At 48.5% G+C, this 25185-nt stretch overlaps 1 protein-coding gene across 6 annotated transcripts in view; it reads left to right on the top strand.

Annotated features, from left to right (window-relative positions):
- Positions 1 to 25185, top strand: part of SLC39A11 (solute carrier family 39 member 11) — a 447715-nt gene that overhangs the window by 326177 nt on the left and 96353 nt on the right. The window contains exon 7 of one of the 6 annotated variants that reach the window (XM_089901696.1): positions 18637 to 18711. The exons of the other annotated variants lie outside the window; for them this stretch is intronic. Coding sequence (XP_089757822.1) covers positions 18637 to 18711 — 75 coding nt within the window. The remainder of the gene's footprint in view (positions 1 to 18636; positions 18712 to 25185) is intronic. 6 annotated transcript variants of the gene reach the window in all.

Raw genomic sequence — 25185 nt, forward strand, 5'->3', positions numbered from 1 at the left:
GGAGAGCCGTGGACGCAAAGGCGCAGGCATAGGGATGAGTGCGCGTGTTAGGAGGGGGCCCTCGGGAAGGCCAGCCCGACGGGAACAGAGAAGAACATCTGGTTTCACAGAGCAGTGGCTGTCTTCGGGGCAGAGGCAGGCCTGAACACCCACGGAGGAGAGGAGGCCGGGGGCTGTGACAGGTCCCTGGGAAAGGGTGCCACTGGAGTGTCACTTTAGAGAGATGAACCTGAAAGCAGGGTGCTGAGAAGCTGTTCAGATCGTTCCAGAACCAGGTGGCAGGGATCTTGGCCGGGGCTGTGATGGGTAAACGGAGGAACGAGTGAACCTGAGAGGCCTTTTGGAGGAACGGACAGTCCTGGGTGACAGATCGCTTTGGAGGCTGAAAAGGCAAAGATGAGTCACTTGAGTTTTCTATGTAGTTAACAGTAGTAGAGCGGTTAATTTGGGAACGAAAGGTGACCTGTAGGGGAGGAAGAGGACGGGCTCACATCAGGACCCGTCCCATGAAGGCGGATGTCTGGGGAGTCTGCGAGGTGGGCAGGGGTCAGGCTGCAGCTCTGTTCTTTTACTCGAGCTCTGTTTTGCCACGTTGATGGGCTGTGACCCTGTCATCCATCTGTGTTACCGGGACCCCTTCATATTCAAATGAACAAGTGGAAATTTCAGTGACAGCCTTCATGACAGTCGGGGGGTGAGGCGCTGGCTCTTTTGACGTCTTCCTCGACCCCGCTGTCTTCCCCGCCTAGCAAAGTGGCAGCTTCAGATTCTGTCCCTAGAAAGTGTGCGTCAACGGGCTCCGCCAGGTGTGTTAGTTTTCAGTAACACAGCACCACACAGCGGCTGGTTTCACGGCTCACAGTTCTGGAGGCAAAATGTCCAAAATCAAGGTGTCGATGAGGTCGGTTCCCTGGAGGCTCTGAGGGGGAATCTCATCCGTGCCTTTCTCCCGGCCTGCGGTGGCTGCTGGCATTCTTGGTTTTGCTTACCTTACAGACACATCACCCCAGTCTCTGTCTCCATCTCCACACTCTCTCCTCCTCTGTATATCTCTGCCTGTTTCCCCGTCTCTACACTTACAGGGACCTGCCATTGGATTTAAGGTCCATCCTCAGCTGAGATCCTGACCTTAATTATACCTGCCAAGAACCCTTTTCCAAATAAGGTCATATTCACAGGTACAGGGGCTTAGGACTTGGACGTATATTTTTGGGGGAGGGACACAGTTCAACCCACTACAATGCGGGACAGTTTTTCTAGAAATAGAATCTCTAGATTCTCCTCCCTTCCCCCCAGTGGTGATGGATGGAAAGTCTGAAGTATCTTCCCAGGGCCAAATGTACTGCATGTCTGTTCTTTAAAAACAACAGTGTCCTGGATATGCTTTTTTTTCTTCAAGAATATTGGTAATACGAGCTCCACTTCCGCCCTAACCCCCAACATAAGGTCGGATTAAAAGGGAAAATAGGGGGGTGGGGGTGGGGTGATAAATTGGGAGATTGTGATTGACATCTATATACTAATATGTATAAAATGGATAACTAATAAGAACCTGCTTTATTTAAAAAAAAAAAAAGAACCTTAGGGACCTAGAGAAAGAAGAAAAAAAGACACAAATCTCTAATATTAGGAGTGAAACAGGAGATATCACTATAGCACCTGCAGCTAGTAAAAGAATGTTAAGGAAATACTACAGGCAACTTTGTGCTCACAAATTTGAGAACTTAGATTAACTGGACCGAATTCTCAAATACTGCAAAGTACCAAAACTCAACCTATGTGAAATAAATAAATGTAGTTGTTCTATAGCTATTAAAAAAAAAAAAGGAAATAAAACAAACTGGTGGAAACTTCAAAGCATTTCCAAGGAGGTGGGAGTCAGAGGGTAGAGTTTAATCTGTCCTCGAAAGTTTGTGGGGAAAGGGATTCTCTGAAGTGGATTTTCTTGGCTTACGGTGGAGCGGGAGGTGATGGAACAGAGGATGAGAAGGGCAGGTTCAGGAAGCAGCGCGACAGTGGGAAATGCATGTAGATTTCCCGAACCTTGTTACAGAGAATGTTTATTTTGGTGATGGCGTTATAGGTGAAGCACAGAAAAGAGGAGAAACTGAAGGTGTCAAACCAGCCTGGTGATAAGAGCTTGGGCTGAGGTGATGAGTGTGGGATAGAAAGAAAGAAATTAATTTAGGCAATATTTTACTCAATGCTCTGTGATGACCTTAATGGAAAGGAAATCCAAACAAGAGGGGATATATGTATACACATAGCTGATTCACTTTGCTGTACAGCAGAAACTAACACAACATTATAAAGCAACTATACTCCAATAAAAAGTTATTTAAAAAAAGGAAATGTGTTAAAGAAAAAAAAAAAAGAATGCTGATCTCATACAGAGAAGAGATCAAAAGGAAAGAACAGTTCCGGTCCGTGTGGAAGGATGAACTTGTAAAGTCCGGAAACATTTCTGTACCCCTACGGCACCTCATACTGTGCTGGGCGTGTAGGAGACATGTAATAAATTCCCACAGACTGAATACTGCCCCTTTCATCCTAAGTGAACAACATTGGTCCACTCAGAGTTCCTACTCTCTTTTACATTTTTTTGCCATCATGCTTGAATCCACAAAACATTCGAGTGGAAACAGGGACCATAAGGTTTAGCCCTGTGTCACCTTGGCCACTTGATGGGCCTTGGGTGCACAGGCCGGGGGCTGGTCAACGCTTGATCACCACGAGAAAGTCCGTGCTGGCCTTGGAAGTGGGTCCAGGGTCATCGGGAAAAGAACCCCTGATGCCACACACTCGGAATAGAAGGCTGTGTGGGCTACAGGTAGACGTGCTTCCTGGGTCCCTTAGACTCCTTGCCCTGTCAGGAGGGGCGTGGCTGCCAGAGACCCAGACAGGAGCCCCCTCGTCATTGCGGGGCCATAGGCGAGCCCGATGGCCCTGGTCTAAAGGCAGTTCTGAGTTTGATGATGTTCCTCACCACGGACCGCGTGTAAGTAAGCACACACAGTCTGGGGATCGCGTATTTCAGCAGGAACGCGGCAAATGAAAGTAGAGACCGGGAGGTGTGTATTTCCTCTTAAACCTGAGATGCTGCCGTGACAGTGTTGAGTGGGTGAGGGTGGGGTGTTGGTGGCATTCCTTTCCTCAGCAGCTACAGTGAGTGGAGTGATGCGGTGGTCCAGTCAGAGGAACTAGCTCTTAGGGGCTTGTGCTGGAGAAGCAGAAGCCAGCCAAGAGTTACCTCTTACGTCCCAGGATCTTTGGGAGGCTGTCTAAGCCAGCCCCCTAAATGCCTTCTAAAGACCATCCTGCCAATTGGAGAAAAAAGTAGATGAACACTAGGTGGACGTGTGTGTGTGTGTGTGTGTGTGTGTGTGCGTGCGTGTGCGTGCTCGTGTGCATGCTGGCAGCCTGTTATAACTCATTAATTCACTCCCAGCCCCAGAAACCGGGTGCTTCTGCAGTTCAACAGTGTTGGGGTAGGATGGTAAAAAGCTGTTTCATGGAGAATGCAACCGGGTAACAGGAAATCAGGGGTAAGAGGCTCTGCATTCCAAGAGAAAGATCAGAAAAATCCTGAAGCTTATGGATTTGATGCACAAAAGAACGGGCATGTATCTGGAAAGGATGAAAACTCTAATTCGAAAAGATACATGCACCCCAGTGTTCCATGCTTAGCTGTTGTAAATAGCTCGGGGTCCATTGACAGATACACGGATAAAGAAGATGTGGTCTGTATACACAATGGAATACTACTCAACCATAAAAAGAATGAAATTTTGCCATTTGCAGCAACATGGATGGACCTAGAGATTATCTTACTAAGTGAGGTAAGCCAGACAAAGAAAGACAAATACCACATGATATCACTTATATATGGAATCTAAAAAATAATGCAAATGTACTTATTTACAAAACTGAAACAGACTCACAAACATAGAAAACAGACGTATGGTTACTAAAGGGGAAAGGGGGGACTAAATTAAGAATTTGGAGATTAACAGATACACACTACTATATATAAAATAGATAAACAACAAGGACCTACTGTATAGCACGGAACTATATTCAATATCTTGTTAATAACCTATAATGGAAAAGAATCTGAAGAAGAACATATATATATATTTATTATATTTATATAACTGAATCACTTTGCTGTACATCTGAAACTATCAAAATATCGTAAGTCAACTATACTTCTACTGGGAAAAAAAAAAAAAAAAGAAGAATGCTTTAGTCCAGAGTACTACTTCTCCTTAGTCTCCAACCAACTCTAAGAAATTTGGTTATCTGCTCCCCGAACCTTCATTAGATGAGGAAGAAAGACTAAATGAAATGTGAAAGAGAAAGGACTAGCTCTGTGCAGGCCTCCTGACAAGCAGGAGATAGGAACGCAAATGCCCTAACGACAATGACTGGGACATAAAATTGACGGCCACGTGTCACTCATGCAGATGCCACCTCCATCAACAGACCAGCTGGGTGGCTCTAATGAGGACTGACATCCCCTCCTACCTCCAGATGTCTGAGGCCATCATGTCTCTTGTCCTCACGCTGTAATGAATGTTTCTGAGCTGATTCTGAGTCATCAACGCAGAAACGAAATTCAGTTAAATTAAGGATGCAGGAAGATGAGTTGTTTCTTGAGAACAACTTCTATCAAAATGAAGGAAAATCTCCGTGCTTAAGGATGGGCCCTCAGCTATAGGAAAAGCCATGTTAATTAGATTGTTAGAGCTGACTTCACCTCTCTGGAACACCGCAGGCTTGGCACCTGCAGGATGGAATTGATAACACCTGTGAAATGCCGCTATGGGAACGGCAATGTAACTAAACTGCGGCTCCCCGGAGGTTCTGAGTAACTGTGTTTCCCTCCATCGGGGCCTGTGCGCTGATCACAGTGGCAGGCGGTGAGAAGACAGGAGCAGCCCTGCTGGCAGTGTGGTCCAATGGCTGAGACCAAGGCTGGCTGATCAGATCGTGAGTCCTGCTGTCTCCATAGACCCATGTGAACTTGGCCGAGCTCCGTCGCCTTTCTAAGCCCTCGTGGCCCTCTCTGTGAAATGGTGGTCCAATACCACCCCCTCGTGAGGATGAATGAGCAAATGTACTTAAAGCACAGCGCTTATCCCAGAAACTTCCATGACTCTTTGTATCAATTTCCTAGGGCTGCCGTAACCAAGTACCACAAACCGGGTGCCTTACAAACAACCCAAGTTTATTCTCTCACGCTTCCGAGTCTAGGAGTCTGAAATCCAGGTGGTGGTAGGGCTCTGCTTTCTCTGAAGCTCTGGGGGTCATCTTGGATTCTTCTAGCTTTCTGGTGGCTGCTGGCAATCCTTGACGTTCCTTGGCTGGTAGACGCATCGCTCCCACCTCTACCTCCGTGTACACACGGCCTTCTCTCTGTGTCTGTGGGTCTCTATTTTCTCATCTTAGAAGGACACCAGTCATTGGATTTAGGACTCACCCTAATCCAGTAAGAGCTCATCTTAAATAATTACATCTGCAAAGACCCCGTTTCTAAGTAAGACCATATTCTGAGGTTCAGGATGAACATGAGTTTGGGGGGGACCCTGTTCAACCTAGTACCCTATTCCCTGGAGTGATTTACAGTTTCCCGAGAGGAAAACTGTTGTCGTTTTACGTCTTATTTAAATACTGAAGCCAGTCAGAAAGAGAAAAACAAATACCATATGCTAACACATATATATGGAATCTAAGAAAAAAAAGGTCATGAAGAACCTAGGGGTAAGATGGGAATAAAGACACAGACCTACTAGAGCATGGACTTGAGGATGGGGGAGGGGGAGGCTGTGACGAGGTGAGAGAGTGGCATGGACATATATACACTACCAAGTGTAAAGTGGATAGCTAGTGGGAAGCAGCCACGTAGCACAGGGAGATCAGCTCGGTGGTTTGTGATCACCTAGAGGGGTGGGATAGGGAGGGAAGAGATATGGGAACATGTGTATATGTATAACTGATTCACTTTGTTATAAAGCAGAAACTAACACACCATTGTAAAGCAATTGTACTCCAATAAAGATGTTGAAAAAAAGAAAATAGAAATGCACATAAAAAATATAAATAAATACTGAAGCCGAGTGTGATTTGAGGGATTCAACACACAAAGCAGGTCCACACTTGACCTCAGCTGATCCCCACAGCCCCCCAGAGATAGGCAGGCCAGACAGCCCCATATGACAGATGAGACGAGCGCAGCTGGGAAAGGTCACGTAGCGATGAACCGTAAACGTCAGCTTCAAAGCCCGGGCCCTGGACTCTTGGACTTGTGGCAGGTGGTGACCAGGTGAGAGGCAGAATCCATGCTTTACGTGGACAGGTTGTTACCCTGGCCGGTGACTTCATCTCTCTGGACCACCACAAGTTTGGCACCTGTAGGATGGAATGGATGACATCTGCTTTGAAATCAATAACCTGTCTCTAGGTTTTGCTTAATGCCTGCCCTGCGTGATCCCAGGATGCTTTGCATTTGCTAAGTGTCAGGTGCAGTAGGCGTTCGTGGGGGGGAGAAAGAACGGAGGCAGTGGCTCTGGGTCCCTGCAGGATCCCAGCGTCTGTCCAGCATGGGCACCAAGTGGACATCCCGGGGGAGGTGTGTGACTCCACTCTGCCATCTGGCACTTGCAAACGCGTGTCCCGGTCTTGCCGCTTGTAATCCCATCTCGCCCAAGCAGGGGCGTCTTGCCCATCTGCATTTCCCAGTTCTTCCCGGATGAGCCTGATCCAAGGAGACGTAACCTGTGGCAGCTCTGTGGGATCTGCCTGGAAAAGAAGGCTTCATAAATAACTCAGCGCCACAGGGGACCTGGGGAAGGCCTGGTGGAGGAGTTCTGTGTGGATATCCGTGGTCGTTCAGAAATTAAGTGCATAAATGTGGAGCCAGCGAGCACCAACCTTGCCTCAACAGCTGAAGAGCAAGGGTTAAAATCTTCTCCTTCATTTCTGGCCCAGCTCCAGAGAAGGGACTTAGCTTGGTCCTTCAAGGCAGACCTGAAAACACGCCTTAAGGTAGAGTCTGGCCTTGAGCTCAGGGCAGGGTGATTCCTGTGTGATGAGCCTTGAGACTCCACCCATTGAAATGAGCTGCTACCTTGTAGCCTGGCTTCCTGCGGCTGCTCCCAGGTAATCAGTTGATGTTATAGGTCCAGTGCCGCCATGATGGTCTTACAGGATGCAATCCCTTAGGAAAGACTTTGTCTCCTGGAGGCTTCTGTTAGGGTATAGATCTTCCCGCTGGGTCAGCTGTGAGAGCTCCTTTAACCCCATCTAGTTGTGCCCTGGACCTGGTTCCCCAATGACTCCAGTAGACAGAGCTAGGATCAGTCTGGCACGCTCGTCACAAGTATAGCTTCCCTGGCCCTTTTGTGTTTCACTGACTCCATAGTGCGTATTTTTGAGGCGGGCCACAGGTGATTCAGATGCAGCCCATCCAAGGACCAGCCAGGAGGAGTGTTCTCAGTGGGGCACCCCAGCTGCCTGGAGACTGGGCTGCAAGGCTCTGGAGTCTTTAGCAGTGCTCCAGGCTTAGAACCACAGAAGCGGTTACAGAGACAGGGCGAAGGTGCTACTTGGGGTGAGCTCCCCAGCGAAGGGTCTCAGGGATGGAAAGTGGGCTGTGGAAAGTAAGTGGAGCAGAGAAAAGGGCTGGGGTGCTGGGAGAAGTGAGTAGTCACAGCATTAACCAGAGCTTTTTGCCTTTCTCCTGCTGCGTAGCCAGGCTCCATTACCCCCTTGACAATGAGTGCCTGAAAGGTAGACAGGCACGAATCGGAAGATGGTACATCCGGCGTGAAACAGAACAGAGGGGCGAGGTCTCAATGCCTGAGCCTCGTGGAGAGGAAGAGAAGGGAGGAGAGGACGAAGACGTCATTTTCTGAGCTCCAGGTCGTCTTGGGCAAATGAGATGTCCCCCTGACCTTGGCTCAGAAAGAAGAATAAAGCAGTCTAGCCTGAGTGGCAGATACGTACGGCTAGATTCAGACAGATGGGGGAATGTTCAAACCAGAGGCCACTGTTTCCTTTTCAAAGAAGCTTTTTAATTTTTTCAATAAAGAACGGGGCACGGGGGCTTCCTGGGGGTGCGGTGGTTGGGAGTCGCCTGCCAGTGCAGGGGACATGGGTTCGAGCCCTGGTCGGGGAGGATCCCACATGCTGCAGAGCAGGTGGGCCTGTGCACCACAACTACTGAGCCTGGGCTCTAGAGCCCGTGTGCCACAACTACTGAGCCTGGGCTCTAGAGCCCGTGAGCCACAACTGCTGGGGGCCTGTGCGCCTGGAGCCCGTGCTCCGCAGCAGGAGAGGCCACTGTAGTGAGAGGCCCGCGCTGCCACGGGGAGTAGCCCCTGCTCGCCACAACTGGAGAGGGTCCGTGCACAGCAGCGAAGACCCAACACAGCCAAAAATAAATATATAAAATAAATAAATTTATTAAAAAAAAAAAAGAATGGGGCACAGAAATGGCCTATTTGTCAGCCGTTGATTGGGTTACTACCTGGGTGATTGGATTCTTAGGGCCCATTGACACCCCCAATTAATGCAAGATTGGGAGTCCCCTCAAGTCACGGGCAGGCTAGTCTGTTTTCCTTTATTTGGTGAAAAGGGGTCTTAGTAGGATCTTAGCCGGCTCAGGCTATTCCAGGGAGATGTCGCCTTGGCCAATTTAATTACCTGCTGCTCTGTTTTGCTTTTGCAAAACAAAGAGCTGGAATGGAAGACCTGTTATTTGGTTGCCTGGAAACTAGTGCTCTTACTCCCTAAAGTCGTCACCAAGCGCTTCTGGGGAGGGAAGGCGAGCCGCCACAAGCTCCCCCAAGTAATCAGTTTCTCAGGAGCCAGGCATAAATCAGTGGAGCAAAAAAGGGAGATTTCGTGCTGTTGTCCCACAATTGCGGACAACTTGCGTCCCTGCATTTCCACGGACCAAGTCACCGTGCGGCGTGAGGATGCAGAGAACCACAGAAACCAAGAATGATGCCGTGACGTCTCGCAGCCCAAGAGAGACACGTGGCCCAGAGCGGTTAGTTGGAAGCCCAGGCAGTGTGGATTTCAAAGCTGTCCCCACTGGTACTTCTGGCCTGGTTAATATCACCCCTTGCTCTTTGGCTTTTTAATTCCACAGCCAGGCTGATAGGAAATACCCGTGCCTCGCACTGCAGGCTCTGTCTGTGGGCCAAACTGCTCCTACCAGTTCAGAAACGCTAGGGAAGGTCGGTGTTGTGGCCTCCAGCCCCTGCACCCCTCCTTGAAGAAGTGTCTACCTAGTTCATGGTTAAGCCCGAAGTGTTTTCCAGGTCGACAGGTCAGCGATGGTGAAGTTATTCAGGTCCTCTTCTAGCGGTTGTGGAGGTCAGCCTTGTGCCAGGTCACAACCTGTGCTTTCGGCCACACTGCGGGGGACACCACACCATGCTCTCCCGTGCGTGGGTAGTGGAGGAAGATGGTCTCTCCCTGTCTATAGAAGATGCATCTCAAAGCAGCAAACCAGCCGAGGGCTGAAGCGTGCCTCTCCTCCAGTGCATTTCAGGACAGTTTGTGCCAAAGCAAAGCTTCTCCAGCCAGCTCTTCCGGATCCAAGAATATCTGTGTGTTCCTCTCCCTTTCCTTTTCCACTTTTCTGTTCTTTTGATCGTGCCTTCTATCCATTTCACTCATTTGTTTCATTCATTCGTTCACCTGTCACGAGCCACGCCCCATGCTATGGGCAGACCATCTGCAGTGAGGTTGACAGAACACCAACCTGAACTTAGGAATTCTGCAGCTCGTCCCACTTACCTTCTCTCTCTGTCTCTCCCCCCGGCTGAGTCCTGCCAAGTGGGGACTGGGTTCCCTTATTCATTTCTTCCCTTCACCGGAACCACAGACAGCATTTTCTTGAGCGGGGTCCGTCATTCTGCATGTGGTTTTGAACACTCACTGTCTGGCTACCAGAGCCCTGGAGGTACAGGAGATGCTTAAGGCAGAGCTGTGGTCCCCAACTCCAGGTAGCTTCGAGACCTGGTAGGGGAGGGGGTATCGTATGTAAAAAAACGGATCGAGAAAATAGAGGGCAGAGGTGTATGTCACTGTGCTGAACCTCGGGGGTACTGGTGGGCTGGAAACCTGGAAGGTCTTGAACTTGGATGTGTCAGTAAGGGAACAGAGTACTCAGGTGTAATGGGGAAGGAACAAGTATGGCCTGAAGGATGGGAACTCCAAAGACTGCCCTTAGTGGGGTGGAAGGATAACAGCAATTCAGGTGAGGGTATCGGGGAGTAACCCACTGTTTCTTTTTCTGATGACCAGTTTATTGCACTTAAAAAATTAACGCGGTGTGAGACATTACCTTTTCCTTGACTGTTTGACATCTAGAAGAGAAAAATTGTTCTTTCTGTAAATCACACATTTGTTGTTTTCTCAGTTTGCATTTCACCTTAGCCACGGCTGATGGGTGCGTTACAGCACCGTCTTGTTTTATGAGGAATCTGAGTCGTGTGCTTGATTATCCATTGTCCTGTCTTCTCACTGGCGGTGCCTGGCGTGAAACCAGAGGCGGCTGCAGGAAGCTTCAAAGATAATCCGTCAGGCTGTGGGACTCAACTCGGAGGCTGTGTCATCAGGGCAAAAAGGCTGATTTGCGGGGGGTGGAGGCAGCCTGCAAGGGGGGCCTGCAGGGCCAGGGATGTCAGGATTCCGCGTTCCTCCTCCAGGTCACCTCCTCTGAAGGGTAGCGCACTAGTGGGTCTCAGTACACACCTGTGCTCTCACCCTCCATCCTTCCCTGAAGTGTAGGGCTGTTTTCGGGATTTTTTTTTTTTTTTTTTTTAACGAGCAGAACATAAAAAGTATTAAACAGCACCTGGCGTGCAGTAAATGTTAAATGATGTTGACTATTATTTTTATCATCATTAATTATAAGCAGCTTATACATTTATCACAGTCTCTTGCAGTTTACTCATGTGCAAAATGGGGACGAGAAAGTCAGCCTGCCTTGTGAGTGTGGGATGTGCACATGTTTGCCGTCAGCAGGGGCTTAATACACACTTATTAAAATGGAAACTGTAAGGTCTGGAAAAGCTTAAGGCATTTTTTTTGCTGCTCTTCCAAATGCATATGCTGTTCTGTAGGGCATTTATTGGGTATTTCCCTCTTTTGACAATGTGATGCGTATCAGCTCAGGTCGTTGAAGACGAAGGTACCAAGAAGAGATTAGAGATGGAAGCAGGAGGTGGCAGGGAGAGCCTTCAGCCTGTGATGCAAGCCTGGCACCTGTGAAAGGAGAGGGAGAAGGAAGGAGGGCTGGGGATGAAGAGCCTTCAACCAGGGCACAGTTCCAAGAACGTTTCAGTCAGGACAATGTGGGGGAGGTCACTGAGCCAAAGGCATCCTCTAGGAAGTCTCCTGTCCTAAAAAAAAAAAAATCTCCTGTCCTGTACTGCATCCCCCCACCATCACCAGCCATTGGCTGGGAGTGGCTGGGGGCAGGAGGATGTGGTGTTGGATTCTGAGGAGCAGCAGCTGGCGGCACTGTGCTCCCCGCAGCAGGAGAGCTGAAGGATGCATTTTCATGGCCACCACAGTTGGTCAACCTAGGACAGGCGATAATCTCTAGAGACATGGAATGGATTGCCTTTCTTTTTCCCCACGTTGGTGTCTATTGCTTATCTGTAATTGGGGTACGGGCTCTGGGTGTGTTTGCCGAGGCTTCCTCAGGAGGAAGCAGGAGAACGAGCACACCTTGGGGGTGGGAAGCCTGGAGTTAGAGGGAGGACCAGTGGTCATCAAGAATCGATTGCGAGATGCTGTCCAGCAGCCCTAGTGCTGAATTCTGATTGAAAGACAGCTAGTTATGTGCGGGGCCAACTGCTTCCTAAGAGAACTGGCATCCCAGGAACACACTGCGTATGTTTTCCACCATCCTTCGGCAGATAAGAAAACTGAAAAGCTAAGAGCCAGAATGACGTGTTTAATTCACCACCACCGCTGCCTTGTTAGTGGCCAGATCTGAGAACTCACCTTTGGTCTTCAAGCTGCTGGTCCATCATCTCAAGTACCTTGAGGGTCATTGTAGCTTAGTGGAAGGATAATGTACCTAGAGATCTGAGTATCTGGACTGGCGTCCTAACACCCTAATGAATTTGCTGGGTGGTTTATTCACCAACACATCTGTGTTGAACCGCGCTCAGTCCTGTCAGGGATTACTGAGGCATTAAGGACACGTTCCTCCTGCCCCCGGTGTGCCCGCAGTTTTCATCAGCAGTCTAGCCTACCTATAAAATGATTCTCCACAAAGATCAAGGTTTGGGGGTGATAGTTGGAAATAAATCAGGTCTCCTTCCTATTTCCTTAGACGTTTGTTAATCAAGGAGCTGATTTATATCAAATTTCCCAATAATGTTAGATATGGTGTAAGTTTTACATCTAAAGAGGGCACACATTTTTCCCCCTGCACCTCGTATTTTTTTTCATTGTGGCAAAATATACATAACATAAAGTTTGCCACTAACCATTTTAAGTGGTGAGGTCTGTGGCATTAAGTACATTCACATTGTCGTGCAACTGTTACCACCATCCATCTCCAGAACTTTTCCATTTTCCCAAACTGAAACCCTGTACCCATTAAATAATAATTCCCCACTCCCTCTTCCCCACACCCCCTGGCAACCCCCGTTCTACTTTGTGAGTCTGTGACTCTGACTGCTCTAGGTGCCTCATATAAGTAGAATCATACAGTATCTGTCCTTTTATGACTGGATTATTTCATTTAGCGTAATCTCTTCAAGGTTCATCCACGTCGCATGTATCAGAATTGCCTTCCTTTTTAAGGCTGAATACTATTCCATTGTATGTAACTAATGGGTTTTTAAAGGTCGTGAACCTCTGCTCTGCTGTGTCTCAGATGAGAGATACACTGGGAAGGTGCGTACCAGGCAGGGCAACGAGTTGTTGAATATCATGGGCTCCAGGATCTTACCACCTGGTATTAAGGGTTTTTTTTTTTTCTGAGTCAGAGCCACTGGCTAATAGTGTGAACTCCAGGCCATTTGGGTGGTGGGGGTGGGGGGGTGATAAGCAATGAAGGGTGCCTGGGCCAGGGGGTGGGGGAAGGTGTTTGAGAAACTCAGTCCAGAATCCAAGTGGGATCCCTGCTGGCTCACACCTGGTCATCTCTCAGAGGCTGCCCGGGATCCAGCTGCACCAGTGATTTTGCCATATGCCAGCACTAGAGAAGCAAGGAGGGGTGGGGAGGCTGGAGTCGGCAGGTCTGGGGGTGAGAGAGGTGGAGAAAGCTGCTCCCTAGTTCCTGCCTGGGCCAGTGGTTGGGAGACTACCCTCTGACTCTGGGGTTTCTCCAGGCTACCAGGGATGACCACAGAGCCAGAGGGCGCTAGGGCTCCTTGAAGGCGGAGTTGAAATCATTTATCCATTTATCCTGTTATGTGCTAAGCAGTTGCCTTGATGCCGGGGACTCACGTGATGGGAATAAAACAGACACAGGCACCTCTTACCCGGAGCTCATAGTCTGCGAGGGTGATGGATGCTTATCCAAGCCCCTCTTCTTTCAGGCTCCCATGATGATCCCATTGAAAGTAGCTCCCTGTGGAGTATTCTCCCCACTCCAGGATTACTTTTCTTTATGGTATTTAACCGATACCTGACCTTATATTCGATCCCTTTGTTTATCTAGTCTTCTCTGTTTCCTCTACAAAAAAGTAGACTCCGAAAGGGCAGAGACTGTTTTATTCATTGCTGCCTCTAAGTACCTAGAGCAGTCTCCAGCCCAGTGTAGGCGCTGAATAAATACTTATTGAGCAAATCAGCAAAAGAAATACTTGGCAATAAACATGCAATTCAAACTGTAGCAAAGGACAAGTGGAAGGTGCCCTGGGAGCATAGAGTGGGCGTGCCTGACCTGGTTTTGGGGACTCAGGAAGGTTCTCTGAGGAAGTTGTATGAAAACTGAGACCTGAGAGCCAAGTAGGTGTTAACTAGGCAGGCAGAGTGGAGAGAGGAAGAGCCACCAACCAGAGGAAGCAATGGTCCAAAGGTCCCGAGGTCGGAGGAAGCATGACTACTTGCAAAGTCCAGGAAGCTGGACTACAGAGAGAACACAGGGTGAGATAGACAAGGCCAGATGGAACAGCTTTCCATTTTTACATCTTCCTAAGTGCGGAGGAGAGCCATTAGGGGGTTTTAAGTAGAGGAGAACGATGCTGAAATCTGTGCTTTCAAAAGGTGCCATTGACCCAACAATTCCACTCCTAAGTATATATCACAAAGAATTGAAAACAGGTACTCAAACAGACGGTCGTACATGAATGTCATAGCACGACTCACAAGAGCCCAGGGGTGGAAACCAATGTCCCTCAGTGGATGATGGATAAACAAAACATGGGTTTTATCCATTATCTACCCATACAATGGAATATGACTCAGCCATAAAAAGAAGTGCTGCTGAATGCTACAACAGGGATGAAACCTCGAAAACATCATCAAAGAAGCTAGACACAAAAGGTGTTTTTTTGGTTTTGTTTTGTATTGTATTGTATGATCCCATTCCTATGAAATATCCGGAATAGGCAAACCCATAGATGCAAAAAGCAGCCCGGTGGCCGTCGGGGGCTGGGCTGAGGGGAAGGAGAGTGTCTGCTTAATGTATATGGGGTTTTATTTCGGGGTGATGAAAGCGTTTTAGAACCAGATAGAAGTGGTGGTTACACAACATGGTGGCGAATGCACAAAACGCTTCTGAATGGTATGCTTGAGAATGGTGGCTTGTATGTTGTGTGAATTTCACCTCAATAATAGTAGTAATAACAATGTTCTGTTGGCTTCAGTTGTTTGGTGTAGGAGACTCTCAGGAAGTGTTAGTCGATTATGATGCGCATGGAAGGAACAGCTAAGACAGCCTTGTGTGCCAGTTACCCCTGTGACACCAACGCTGCCCTACCTGAGTCCATCCTTAAGTGCGTGGAGGCGAAGGACTGAACCTCCCATGGCCAAGCCGACCCCTGGGTCTGTGGTACACGGGCACCATCGCCTAGATATTGATCAATCTGTCTTTACCTTTAGACAGGAAAGGTAATGACAGAGCACCTTCACCCCAGTTTCACAGGTGGCAAAACTAGGTGCCCGTCTGAGATGGATGCAGGCTGGGGCAGCATCTCTGGCTGTTGGTCAACATGACTATAAAAGAATGAGTGATTTCTTTTCCCCTTTTTCTAGAAGATAAGCGGATCCATGAAAACCGAAAGTCCCAAGGACTGGAAAATTCTACCTTTACCAGGAAAACACATTTAAAATGACTAAATTACTAGGTTTTCCTCCACCCAGTGAGGGATAGGGCTATGATTAGACCCCCTTTTGGGCTATGGTTCCTTTGAGACTAATTGTCTTTCCACCTTTATGGCCGCTGAACATAGGACAGTGGTTTCGGCCTGCTTTATTGTTGGGGAAACCTCTCATGCACCCCATCTCCCTGGACCCTCACCTCAGCCTTGTGGGGTAGGTATTATACTACCCTCCCAGGTCTAGCGCGGAAGCCCCTGGGTTAATTCATGGAAGGACACTCCACTGGTAAATGACCTCAGGCCACTCGGCATCACCTTCACTCCTAGATTTGCATCTCACATTCCACCACAACACCCCGTGGCCTCTTTTGCCAAGAGGAGCTCCCAGGGGCTTGGTGATTCCTGTCCACACTCTGGCTGCCAACTGCGGAGAAGCCCGCACAGGCTGACAGCTGCAGTGCTGTCTGAGCTCCAGAGGCTGATGAAAACTTTCTTGTTACCTCGCTGCCAGCGCTGGGCCAAGCTCTGAGTCAGATGAGAGAAAAATTTTTTTAAAATCTCTCTTTGGGGGAGGGAACGCAAAGATAAAGATGAAATCTTTATCTCTCTTTGTCTCTCTTAGAACATAAAGATAAAGATGAAACTGACAAATATGTCATTACCAGCTGGCAAAACAGACGGCTTGCGATTGATCTGTTTTTAAAAGTGTGTGGCTGCGGGGACAGATTGCTGGGACTTCACTGGAAAGGGAAGCACCCTGGCCAGCCCAGCTCCCTAGAGCGGCACGTCAGTGGCGGGTACCTCCGGTCAGACTGACCTGATTCCACCATCACTGGACGGATGACCCTTTGTGGTAGGTCTGCAGAGTGGTGGCTGACCGCCCTCTCCCGCACCTGCCTTTATTCACTCTTCCTCCTGACCTGATTCCACCATCACTGGATGGATGCCCCTTTGTGGTAGGTCTGCAGTGTGGTGGCTGACCGCCCTCTCCCGCACCTGCCTTTATTCACTCTTCCTCCTGTCGCTGGGCCACAAATTGCAGATGTGTAATACAGCTGCTGCCGGATACAGGGTCAGACCCAGACTCCTGATCTGGGAACACGAGTCGGGTGACAGGCCGGCTTAACGTCTGCGTCCCCATCACTCTGTCCGGATCCAGTGGTCCATGCGCTGTCTCACCGGTGAGGCCACTTAGGCTCTTCTTGTTCATGAGACAGACCCTGGGGCTACCTTAGGGGAAAGCATGGGGCACTGGGGGCATCCCAAGGGCTGCAAGTATAAGAGAAAGTCTGCTGTCCCTGCTAACGACCCCAGTGCCTGGAACCAATGCACAGTTCCACGTCAGGGGTCCACTTCAGTTACCGTTACGGATGAATCAAGGGAAACTTGGGGCGGGGGGGTGGGAACGGCGTGGACATCATTCTAAACTGTAGAAATGCCCTTTGCCCCGGGCAAGTGCAGAAGAGCTTTACCTTCGTTTCACCACTGCTTTGCTACTGTGAAGGCCCAGGGCTTGCAAACCAAGGGGGACAGCGCAGCACACGGCTCCCCCTGCACTCTCCCCTTTCTGTGAGCTACAGTTTCTGAGACCCCACTTTCCGTCTCCCACCCCCTGAAAAGGTCAGCCATCATGATGGCCCCTCACTCAGCCACCTGGGACATCCTTGGCCAGATGTGTGACGAGGCTCAGAGACAGACAAGGAGTCAGAGGGGGAAGGGTCTTGGGAAAGAGGCCAGTGGTTAGTGGCCCCGGGCCTCCCTTTGGGAGGGACATATGAACATATGGCGAAGCATTGGATCCAAAAGAAATAGAGTAAACCATTATCAAGGGAGATGGGGGATAACAAGGCAAGGCAGTGGAAACAGCTGACGAATAATAACGTTTACCAGGTTGTTTCAGGAAGGGGGACCCCTTCCAGGGCCCGAGAGCGGGCTCTTGTCTAACACTGGGAAATGAATTGTCCGAGGAGACAGACACACGTGCGGACAAAGCAAGAGACTTTAATGGGAAGCGGCGCCCGGGTGGAGAGCCAGCGGGGTAAGGGAAGCCGGGAGAACTGCTCTGCCACGTGGCTCGCAGTCTCGGGTTTTATGGTGATGGTGTTAGTTTCCGGGTTGGCTCTGGCCAATCACTCTGACACAGGGCCCTTCCTGGTGGCACGTGCGTCGCTCAGCCGAGGTGGATTCCAGCGGGAAGGATTCTGGGAGGTTGGTAGGACATACGGACTGGCGTCTCCTCTCCCCTTTTGACCTTTCCCGAATTCTTCCGGTTGGTGGTAGCTTGTTAGTTCCGAGTTCCTTACCAGGACGTCCTGTTGTAAGAGAACTCACGGAAGTGGTTACTGTCGTGCCTGGCTGGGGCGGCTGGTTTCAGTCCGTGGTTCCCCTAACAAGGTGATCTGGGCTCCTGGGACACAGGCTTTGAGAACAGAACTGGGTGTGGCCAGGTGAGCTGGGGCTGCCTCACCGCACTGGGCACTGACCACCAGCTTTCTTTTCTGGAAAATTCCACAAAACCTCGATTCAAAAATCGCTTCTTCCATGCAGTCCTCACTGACTCCTCCAAGCCAAGCTGGTTATTCCTGCTTAGAGGGCTGCTTCCTTGGCTGGAACACTCGTGTTTCAGTGCATCCACAATTCTAAGCAGATGCCTGGTATGGATGGAGTGAACACTCCATAAGTCCTGTGAGTTGGATAAATGAGTAAGACACACGGAAGAGTGAATTTCCTTTTATTCAAATACAGTGATGTGATGGGGGAGACGGGCTTGAGACCAGCTTAGAAAGCTCTTAATTATTTTGAATTCTCCCAGGCAGTGTTGCCCGAAAAACAAGTCCCACAAAACACAGGTTCTGCAAAGATGTTCACAGGTGTTATCTAATAAAAGGGTTCTGTTGTCAGATACATGTGGAAAACAAAACTGTACAGGTTTCTTCACTGTGGGGAATTCTTCGAGCCTTTAAAGTGTTCATGTGGATTCTGAATATAGGGTTTCCAGAACTCATTAGGTTGGACCATATGAGATTGCTGTTTTATAGTTCCGGGCCGGGGGCGGGGCGGGGGGGGGGAAGCAACAATTAAATAGCAGTTATATCAGATGGTGGCGGGGGTGGGGGATGGTGGGGGTGGTAGTGGGATGAATTAGGAGATTGGGATTGACATGTATACACTAACATGTAGAAAATGGATAACTAGTAGGAACCTGCTGTATACAAAAATAAATAAAATTCCAAAAAAAAAAACAAAAACAAACCCTCTTCCGTTGTTACTGGTGCCCTGTGCAGCTCCGCTTGGAAAACACTGATCTAGGACCTTGGTTTTCCTTTCGTAGGAAGGGAAGAAGATGGGGAGGAGACTGGAGGGTTCATGGATGAGAATTTAAGTCACATGGAAAGCCTTTCCACAGGTACGTCCTCTCCCTGGAGATGCGGCTATGACTGTCCCCCCCCTCCACCCCGCAGCAGCCGCCTGAAAACCACAGTCCAGGGAGCGAACCTCTAGAAAGACCAAACCCTTGTCTGCTGGAGGTCAAAGCCTGTTTCCTCATCCCAAACAGGCAGCAGTCTAGGTGGGCCCTAAAAGTCAGAAGAGCTGCAGCAAGCAATAATGAATAGGAAATAATAAGGAGCAGATACCGGGGAGGCTGGAACTTTCCGGGCGTTCTGGTTGTCCATCTGTAGTTGTAGAGGAGGGTTGTGTCTGAGCAGGGATGGGGGGAGGCCTGCAGGGGGTCTAAGGAAATGAGGTCAAGGCGGTAAACACCACTGCTTTGGGGGAACGGCATCTCCCCCAAAGGAGGTTGAAGGTCAGGCTTTGCTAATCTGATGATCAGCGATGTAGAGCATCTTTTCACGTGCCTGTTGGCTTTCTGTTCGTCTTCCTTGGAAAATGTCTCTTCAGGTCTTCTGCCCGTGTTTCAGTCGTGTTTGTTTCTTGGGTGTTGAGTTGTGTGAGCCGTTGATGTAGTTTGGATATCGACCCCTTGTCAGTCATATCATTTGCAAACATTTTCTCCCATTCAGTAGGTTGTCTTTTCATTTTGTGGATGGTTTCCTTTGCTGTGTGAAAGCTTTTGGGTTTAATGAGTGAAGCACTTTTAAACCTCAGCCTTCTTTTTAGAACGCTGACCCCCACTGGGTGCACCACAGTGTCCCCTATGTCTGCCAGTACTATCGCTTCTTCACCCTGGTGGGTTTGGTCCTAACTTTCCTTCTGGCTTCTTCGCCCATCTGCTTCCCTCTTTTACCCCACTGCCCCCACTTCTTTATTTCCTGCTCCTCTTTCATCCTTTGCAATCTGCCTTTCATCCATCTCTTTATTAACACTTTACTTGCAAAGGTTTCCTGTAACTTATTTCCAGACAAATTCAGAGACCTTTCTTGTTTTTCAACCATGACCCCAGCAGGTATTTGAAACCAGCCCCCAGGGCTGGTTCTTTCTCCTCCCTCAGGGTCCCCGTGTGTGTGTGTGTGTGTGTGTGTGTGTGTGTGTGTGTGTGTGTGTGGTCCTAAGCTTGCTGTCCCTGATCAGAGAGACCAGATCTGAGTTTCTGTATGACAAACCATCAAGGTGTTGTGTATATATAATAAGGCAGGCTTGTGAAAGCGTGCTCCAGTGTTCTAACATTTAAAACAACTGAGTCAGACTTTTGTTCCCATGTACTTAGGCCGTCTTCTCAGTCTATTTCCGTCTACACGTGTGTGAATTTTGTGTGTGTGTGTGTGTGTGTGTGTGTGTGTGTGTGTGTACAGACCTGTTCCCAAGAGATTCTCTGCGCCTCCTATATCACGTTCCTGGCAGATGTCACCCCAGCTGCTGCCCATCGCACCTGATGTTTTTGCTTAGGAAGTAGCTATGTGGAGGACATGTCATTAAATCATTTTTAACACTGTAGTAGGTTGTAATCTAAAAATCGATGACACTTAACTTTATTATTCCTGCACTTTTCTCTTCTCCTCCTTGTTCCTCTCTCATCCTCTCTGCCTCAAATGCCAAGTTGAAGCAATAACCTCGTGAAATGAAATTGTTTATTTGCCTCCTGAGGAGACAGACTGTACAGCCAGCCACAGAGGAAGCCCTTTCTAGCTCCTTGATCAACCTTGTTCTGCATCTATGAATGCACTCCCAGAGCTCAGGACCACCAGACGTAGGAGAAAAACCCAGAGAATAGGAAAGAAGGACGAAAGTGAATAAGACAGCCTACCCTGGAGAAAACAGATAACCCAAGAGACCAAAGAAAAGACTGTAAAAATTCTAAGTTTCTAAGTCGTATGTTCTTCCAGTTCAAGAGGATATCATTATACCCATAAAGTAAGAACTGACTATAATGCAAATGGAACAGTCAGAGAATAAGAAAGTCTTCCTCAAAATTAATATGGTAATTGTTAAAGAATTTTTTTGAAGTTAATTGGGTAGACTGATAAGAATATGCCGGATGAAAGGCCAAACTGGTCATCTGGAAGGTTAAGCAGAAAACAAGCCTCGAGTTCACAGACAGAAAGGCAAGCCTGTAAAATGGGAGTAGAAGCATGCAGGGAAATTTGTCCTAAAGGGCAGGAAAACACAAGCTTGCAGATTCAAAGGCGCCACCTGGTGCTGAGAAGTAGGAATGAACAAAGACCTCTCCCACAGATGGGTCTTGGTGAGATTTCAAAACTCCAGAAAACAAGGATGAAAAAATTTAAGAGCTCCCAGAGAGAAAAATTAGCTTAACTACAAGGAACCAAGAATCAAATGAGCATCAGACTTCTCAGCAGCAACACTGGGTCCGAGAAGATAATGGGATAATGACCTCGGTATTGAGCAGAGGTCATCCGGGACCTAGAATTTTCCATCAGGTCAAGCTATTAAGTCACAGAGCAAAATCAAAATTATTTTTACAAATGCAAGGACTCAGGGCTTCCCTGGTGGCGCAGTGGTTGAGGGTCCGCCTGCCGATGCAGGGGACGCAGGTTCGGGCCCCGGTCCGGGAGGATCCCACATGCCGCGGAGCGGCTGGGCCCGTGAGCCATGGCCGCTGAGCCTGCGCGTCCGGAGCCTGTGCTCCGCAACGGGAGAGGCCACAACAGTGAGAGGCCCGTGTACCGCAAAAAAAAAAAAAAGCAAGGACTCAGAAGTTTATCACCCACTCATCTCTTATGAGCTTAAGGAGGTCCTCTAACAAAATGAAGAAGGAACCCAAGAAAGGGGAAACAGGACACATAGGAAAGGTGGCGTCACAAATACTGTGTGAGTCCACTCGTAGGGGGGACCTGGAGGTGTCAGATCCACAGAGATGGAAAGTAGATCGGTGGTTGACAGAGGCTGGGGGAGGGGTATGGGGGAGTTAGAGTTTAATGGGGACAGAGTTTCAGCCTTGCAGGGTGAAAGGAATTCTGGAGATGGATGGCGGTGATGGTTGTACAGCAATGTGAGTGTATTTAATGCCACCGAGCCATACACTTAAAAATGGTTAAGATCGTAAATGTTATATGTATTTAATTGTTAAAAGTAACAATTGGGAAATGAAGGAAGGAAAGGAAGGAAGGAAGGAAGATGGTATCTAATTAAGAACTAGAAGGTGGGGTGGTGGGATGAATTGGGAGATTGGGATTGACATATATACACTAATATGTATAAAATAGATAACTAATAAGAACCTGTTGTATAAAAAATAAATAAAATTCAAAAAAAAAAAGTAAATTTATCTATTTCTCCTTTCCAAAAAAAAAAAAAAAGACCTAGAAGATGGAAAGAATGCCAAAAAGAATCAAGAAGGAATCCACCGGGCCTTGACTCTTGGGACCATCTTCTTCAAATGGGAAGACTGTAAAGCCTCAGGATTGTTTTTCCTTCCCTTCACATAGCAGCCGGATTATATAAAGAATAATACGTTAGCACCAATATTGTAAATTCAATTTTTGGACTGCATTTTTTTTGAATTGGCCTGAGAATAAATCATAAATGAAATGTTATTTACAGAACAATATCAAACGCTCTAACTTTGATAAAGACAGAAAGAAAGCAGAGGTCGGAAGCATGTGCTCTGTATTCTTCAGCGTTTATAAGGAAGACTCAACAGAGTAAGGTCGATAAGGAAGAACCCGTCATGTCGTCAACAGACTATCTAAATCAAGACTGCGATAAATTAAGAAACCAACGTATTCATGGCATTTAAAGTGATACCCATCAGAGAATTGAAAATCAGAATTGTTAAAAAAAATACTTTACCTTTTGGGAGTAGAACTAGGGGTGGGGAAGTGGAGATAGGGAAATTTATTACTTTAGACTCTTTCGAGCATTTTGAATTTTTTTTCCATGTGTAAGGATATCGCCGTGATTAAAAAGCAGTGTAATGGAAAACAACCACCTTTTAGTTTCCAAATAAGAGTGTGAAATGAGGCCTTTTTATGTGCCTGAAGTCTTTGACAAAGTAAAACTGGAAAATGGTCTTCAAGTTCATGGAAGTAGTAGCATTTGAGAGAGTACTAGTACTAATGAGGGTTTCCTGGAAAGCAGTAAAGGAAAGCCGGAGAGAGCAGAGCCCAGGGGTGTGGAGACCAGTTTCCACATCTCTGACAGGACGAACAATGGTACCAGTCTCATAGGGCTGTTGAAAGGACCAAATTAAACGGTTCAGTAAGGAGCCCAGGCGGAGCCTCGACACTTGTTAGCTAGAATTGCAGATGGCTTCCTGAATTCATACCTCTCATTCCCAACCTGTTGTACGTTTGGAGCCACCTAGAACATTTGCATTCAATGTCTTTTTACTTTGAACTCAACATATCAAAAACCATATTCATCCTTTTCTGCCCAGTCAGTGCCCTTTGCAAACCTCCCCTTTGAGTTAACGCATTTATGCCAGTTTCCTATACTTCATCTCGGCACCCCTTCAGCCATCCCTGCAATTTCCCCTCGTGCCTGGGGACTCACCGAGGCTCGCCAGTGCCTGGCAACGCTCTGAGGCTGATCCGCCCCCTCGAACCTGGTTCTCACCCTATGCCTGAATATGGCAATCTTTGCCAGCCCGTCCCCCGCCTCCCTTCTGTCCCCAGACTCCAGCTTTTCTGATATTTCAACATTGTTCTCCAGATCGCTCTTTCTAAACGTTTTGAGCAGAGAAATACGTTTCTAATTTTGTTACTCTAAAAGAATATCTAGATCGTGACTCCCTTAAAGATGGGAACCATGTCTCACACGCTTCGTATCCTACACAACACCTAATGGCTATTTGACGAATATTTGGAGTGGTGGCACCCAAGTGGACCCTCTTGCTGACACTGACTCAGTGCCCCGTCCTTTGGGTCCTGAGCAGGAAGGAGTCATAATGATCAGTTAAACCAGAAGTCAGTGTGATGTGCTCTGAACCAGAAGGAACACGTGGGCTGAGCGTCTTACAAGCTGTGTGGCTTTGGGCATGTTGCTTGACCACTCTGAACCGCTTTCCTTTTCTGGAAAATACAAATAGTATCAATTTTGTAAGGTCTGGACAGGTTTAAGTCAGATGATGAACCTGGAACAGAGCCTAGGACAGAGTTTGGCTGAATCGTTGAGTCCTTGTGCTGCAGATTGCAAAGCGAGAACTCAGAGTGGTTTAGGAGAAAAGCGGGCTGTTGTAAAGGATGTGGGTGCATCTCAGACACACGAAGGAAGGATGGAGGTGCAGCCGGGCTTCGGGCTTCAGGGATGGATGAAACACAGATACGAACACCTCTGGGCCAGTTTTCTTGTTGTCAGCATGCCCGCGACACTGTCTCCTCCTGTAGGTCAGCTTTGTCTACAAGATGGGGAGAGCCACGACAATGACAGCTTCTGAGCTTTGCATCCTGTGCGTGAGGAGCCATAGCTGTGCGGACAGGTCCACACGTCCTGATCCGGACCACGTGGGGCCCACCCTGAGGAGCCCACGGGGCCCCCACCTGGCACCTGGCAGTCCCAGAACTGGGGTGTGCAGGGCTGAGCATTAATTTCCTCCTGAGTTAACTTCCCTGTAAGAAAACAAGTACCCCTCCCATCCCCCCACTGCCCCCATTAGCTACATCATTGTGCTACACCATCTGCCTTCGATGTACAGAAACATAGCAGTGATCTGAGACGTCAAAATCTTTCCCTTGCCTGGTTTCTGGAGATACTTTGGTGGGAGTCAACTATGGGGCATGATAATGGGGATTACTTATCATCCTAAAGGAACTACCAAAGTCTCATTTTGTTGAAAAGTCCTCCAAAGGGATTTCACAGATCCTTTCCTCCCAATTTCTTGAGGCTCTCTAGTCCAGAGGAATTACAAAACCATGGCTAAGTACCCCTCTGCGCCTCCAAACGTGTCCCCCATCCAGGCGTGTCCAGGAGTTAGTTACACCCCAGACGCCACTTGCAGGGCAGAGTGCAGCCAGGTGCACTGACAGCAGTGTAGGTGTGACTGCAAGGCAGCTGGCCCTGGGCTGCCCTTCCCTGCAGCAAGGCCGCTCCCCCTGACCTGGGACGGACCCAGGCTGCAGCGCCTCTTCGGGGGACAAGAAGCAGGGGTCAGTGGCCATCCACTTCCTGAGGGCTGATAAATCGTCTGGGTAGGATCATTCGCGGTTTGATTCTGTTGGTTTTCGAGGGGCGCAGAGTGGATGATACCAGGATGCTGCTGGGGGACAGCTGACTCCCCAGTTCACCTGCCTTTGCCCTGCCCAGGCATCCCGGTCCTTTGTGGGGTGGAGCATCCTTTGCACGAAGCGGGTGGCAGGATGGGCTATCTGCTGTGCTTGTGCACGTGCTCGCTGTCAGCTCCAGACATTTCAGCAAGGAGGGGTATCTGGCTTAATTCCCACTACAGCTTCCTTCCAGTGACACTCTGAAGTGGGAATGAAGCCATGGGAGTAGCTTTTGGCTGGAGTGACTGGAGGAGCGTGGT

Source organism: Delphinapterus leucas, chromosome 19, assembly GCF_059928025.1.
Source record: "Delphinapterus leucas isolate spDelLeu-1000000601 "Yukka" chromosome 19, BTC_Dleu_Yukka2, whole genome shotgun sequence".
NCBI classification, from domain to species: Eukaryota; Metazoa; Chordata; class Mammalia; order Artiodactyla; family Monodontidae; genus Delphinapterus; species Delphinapterus leucas.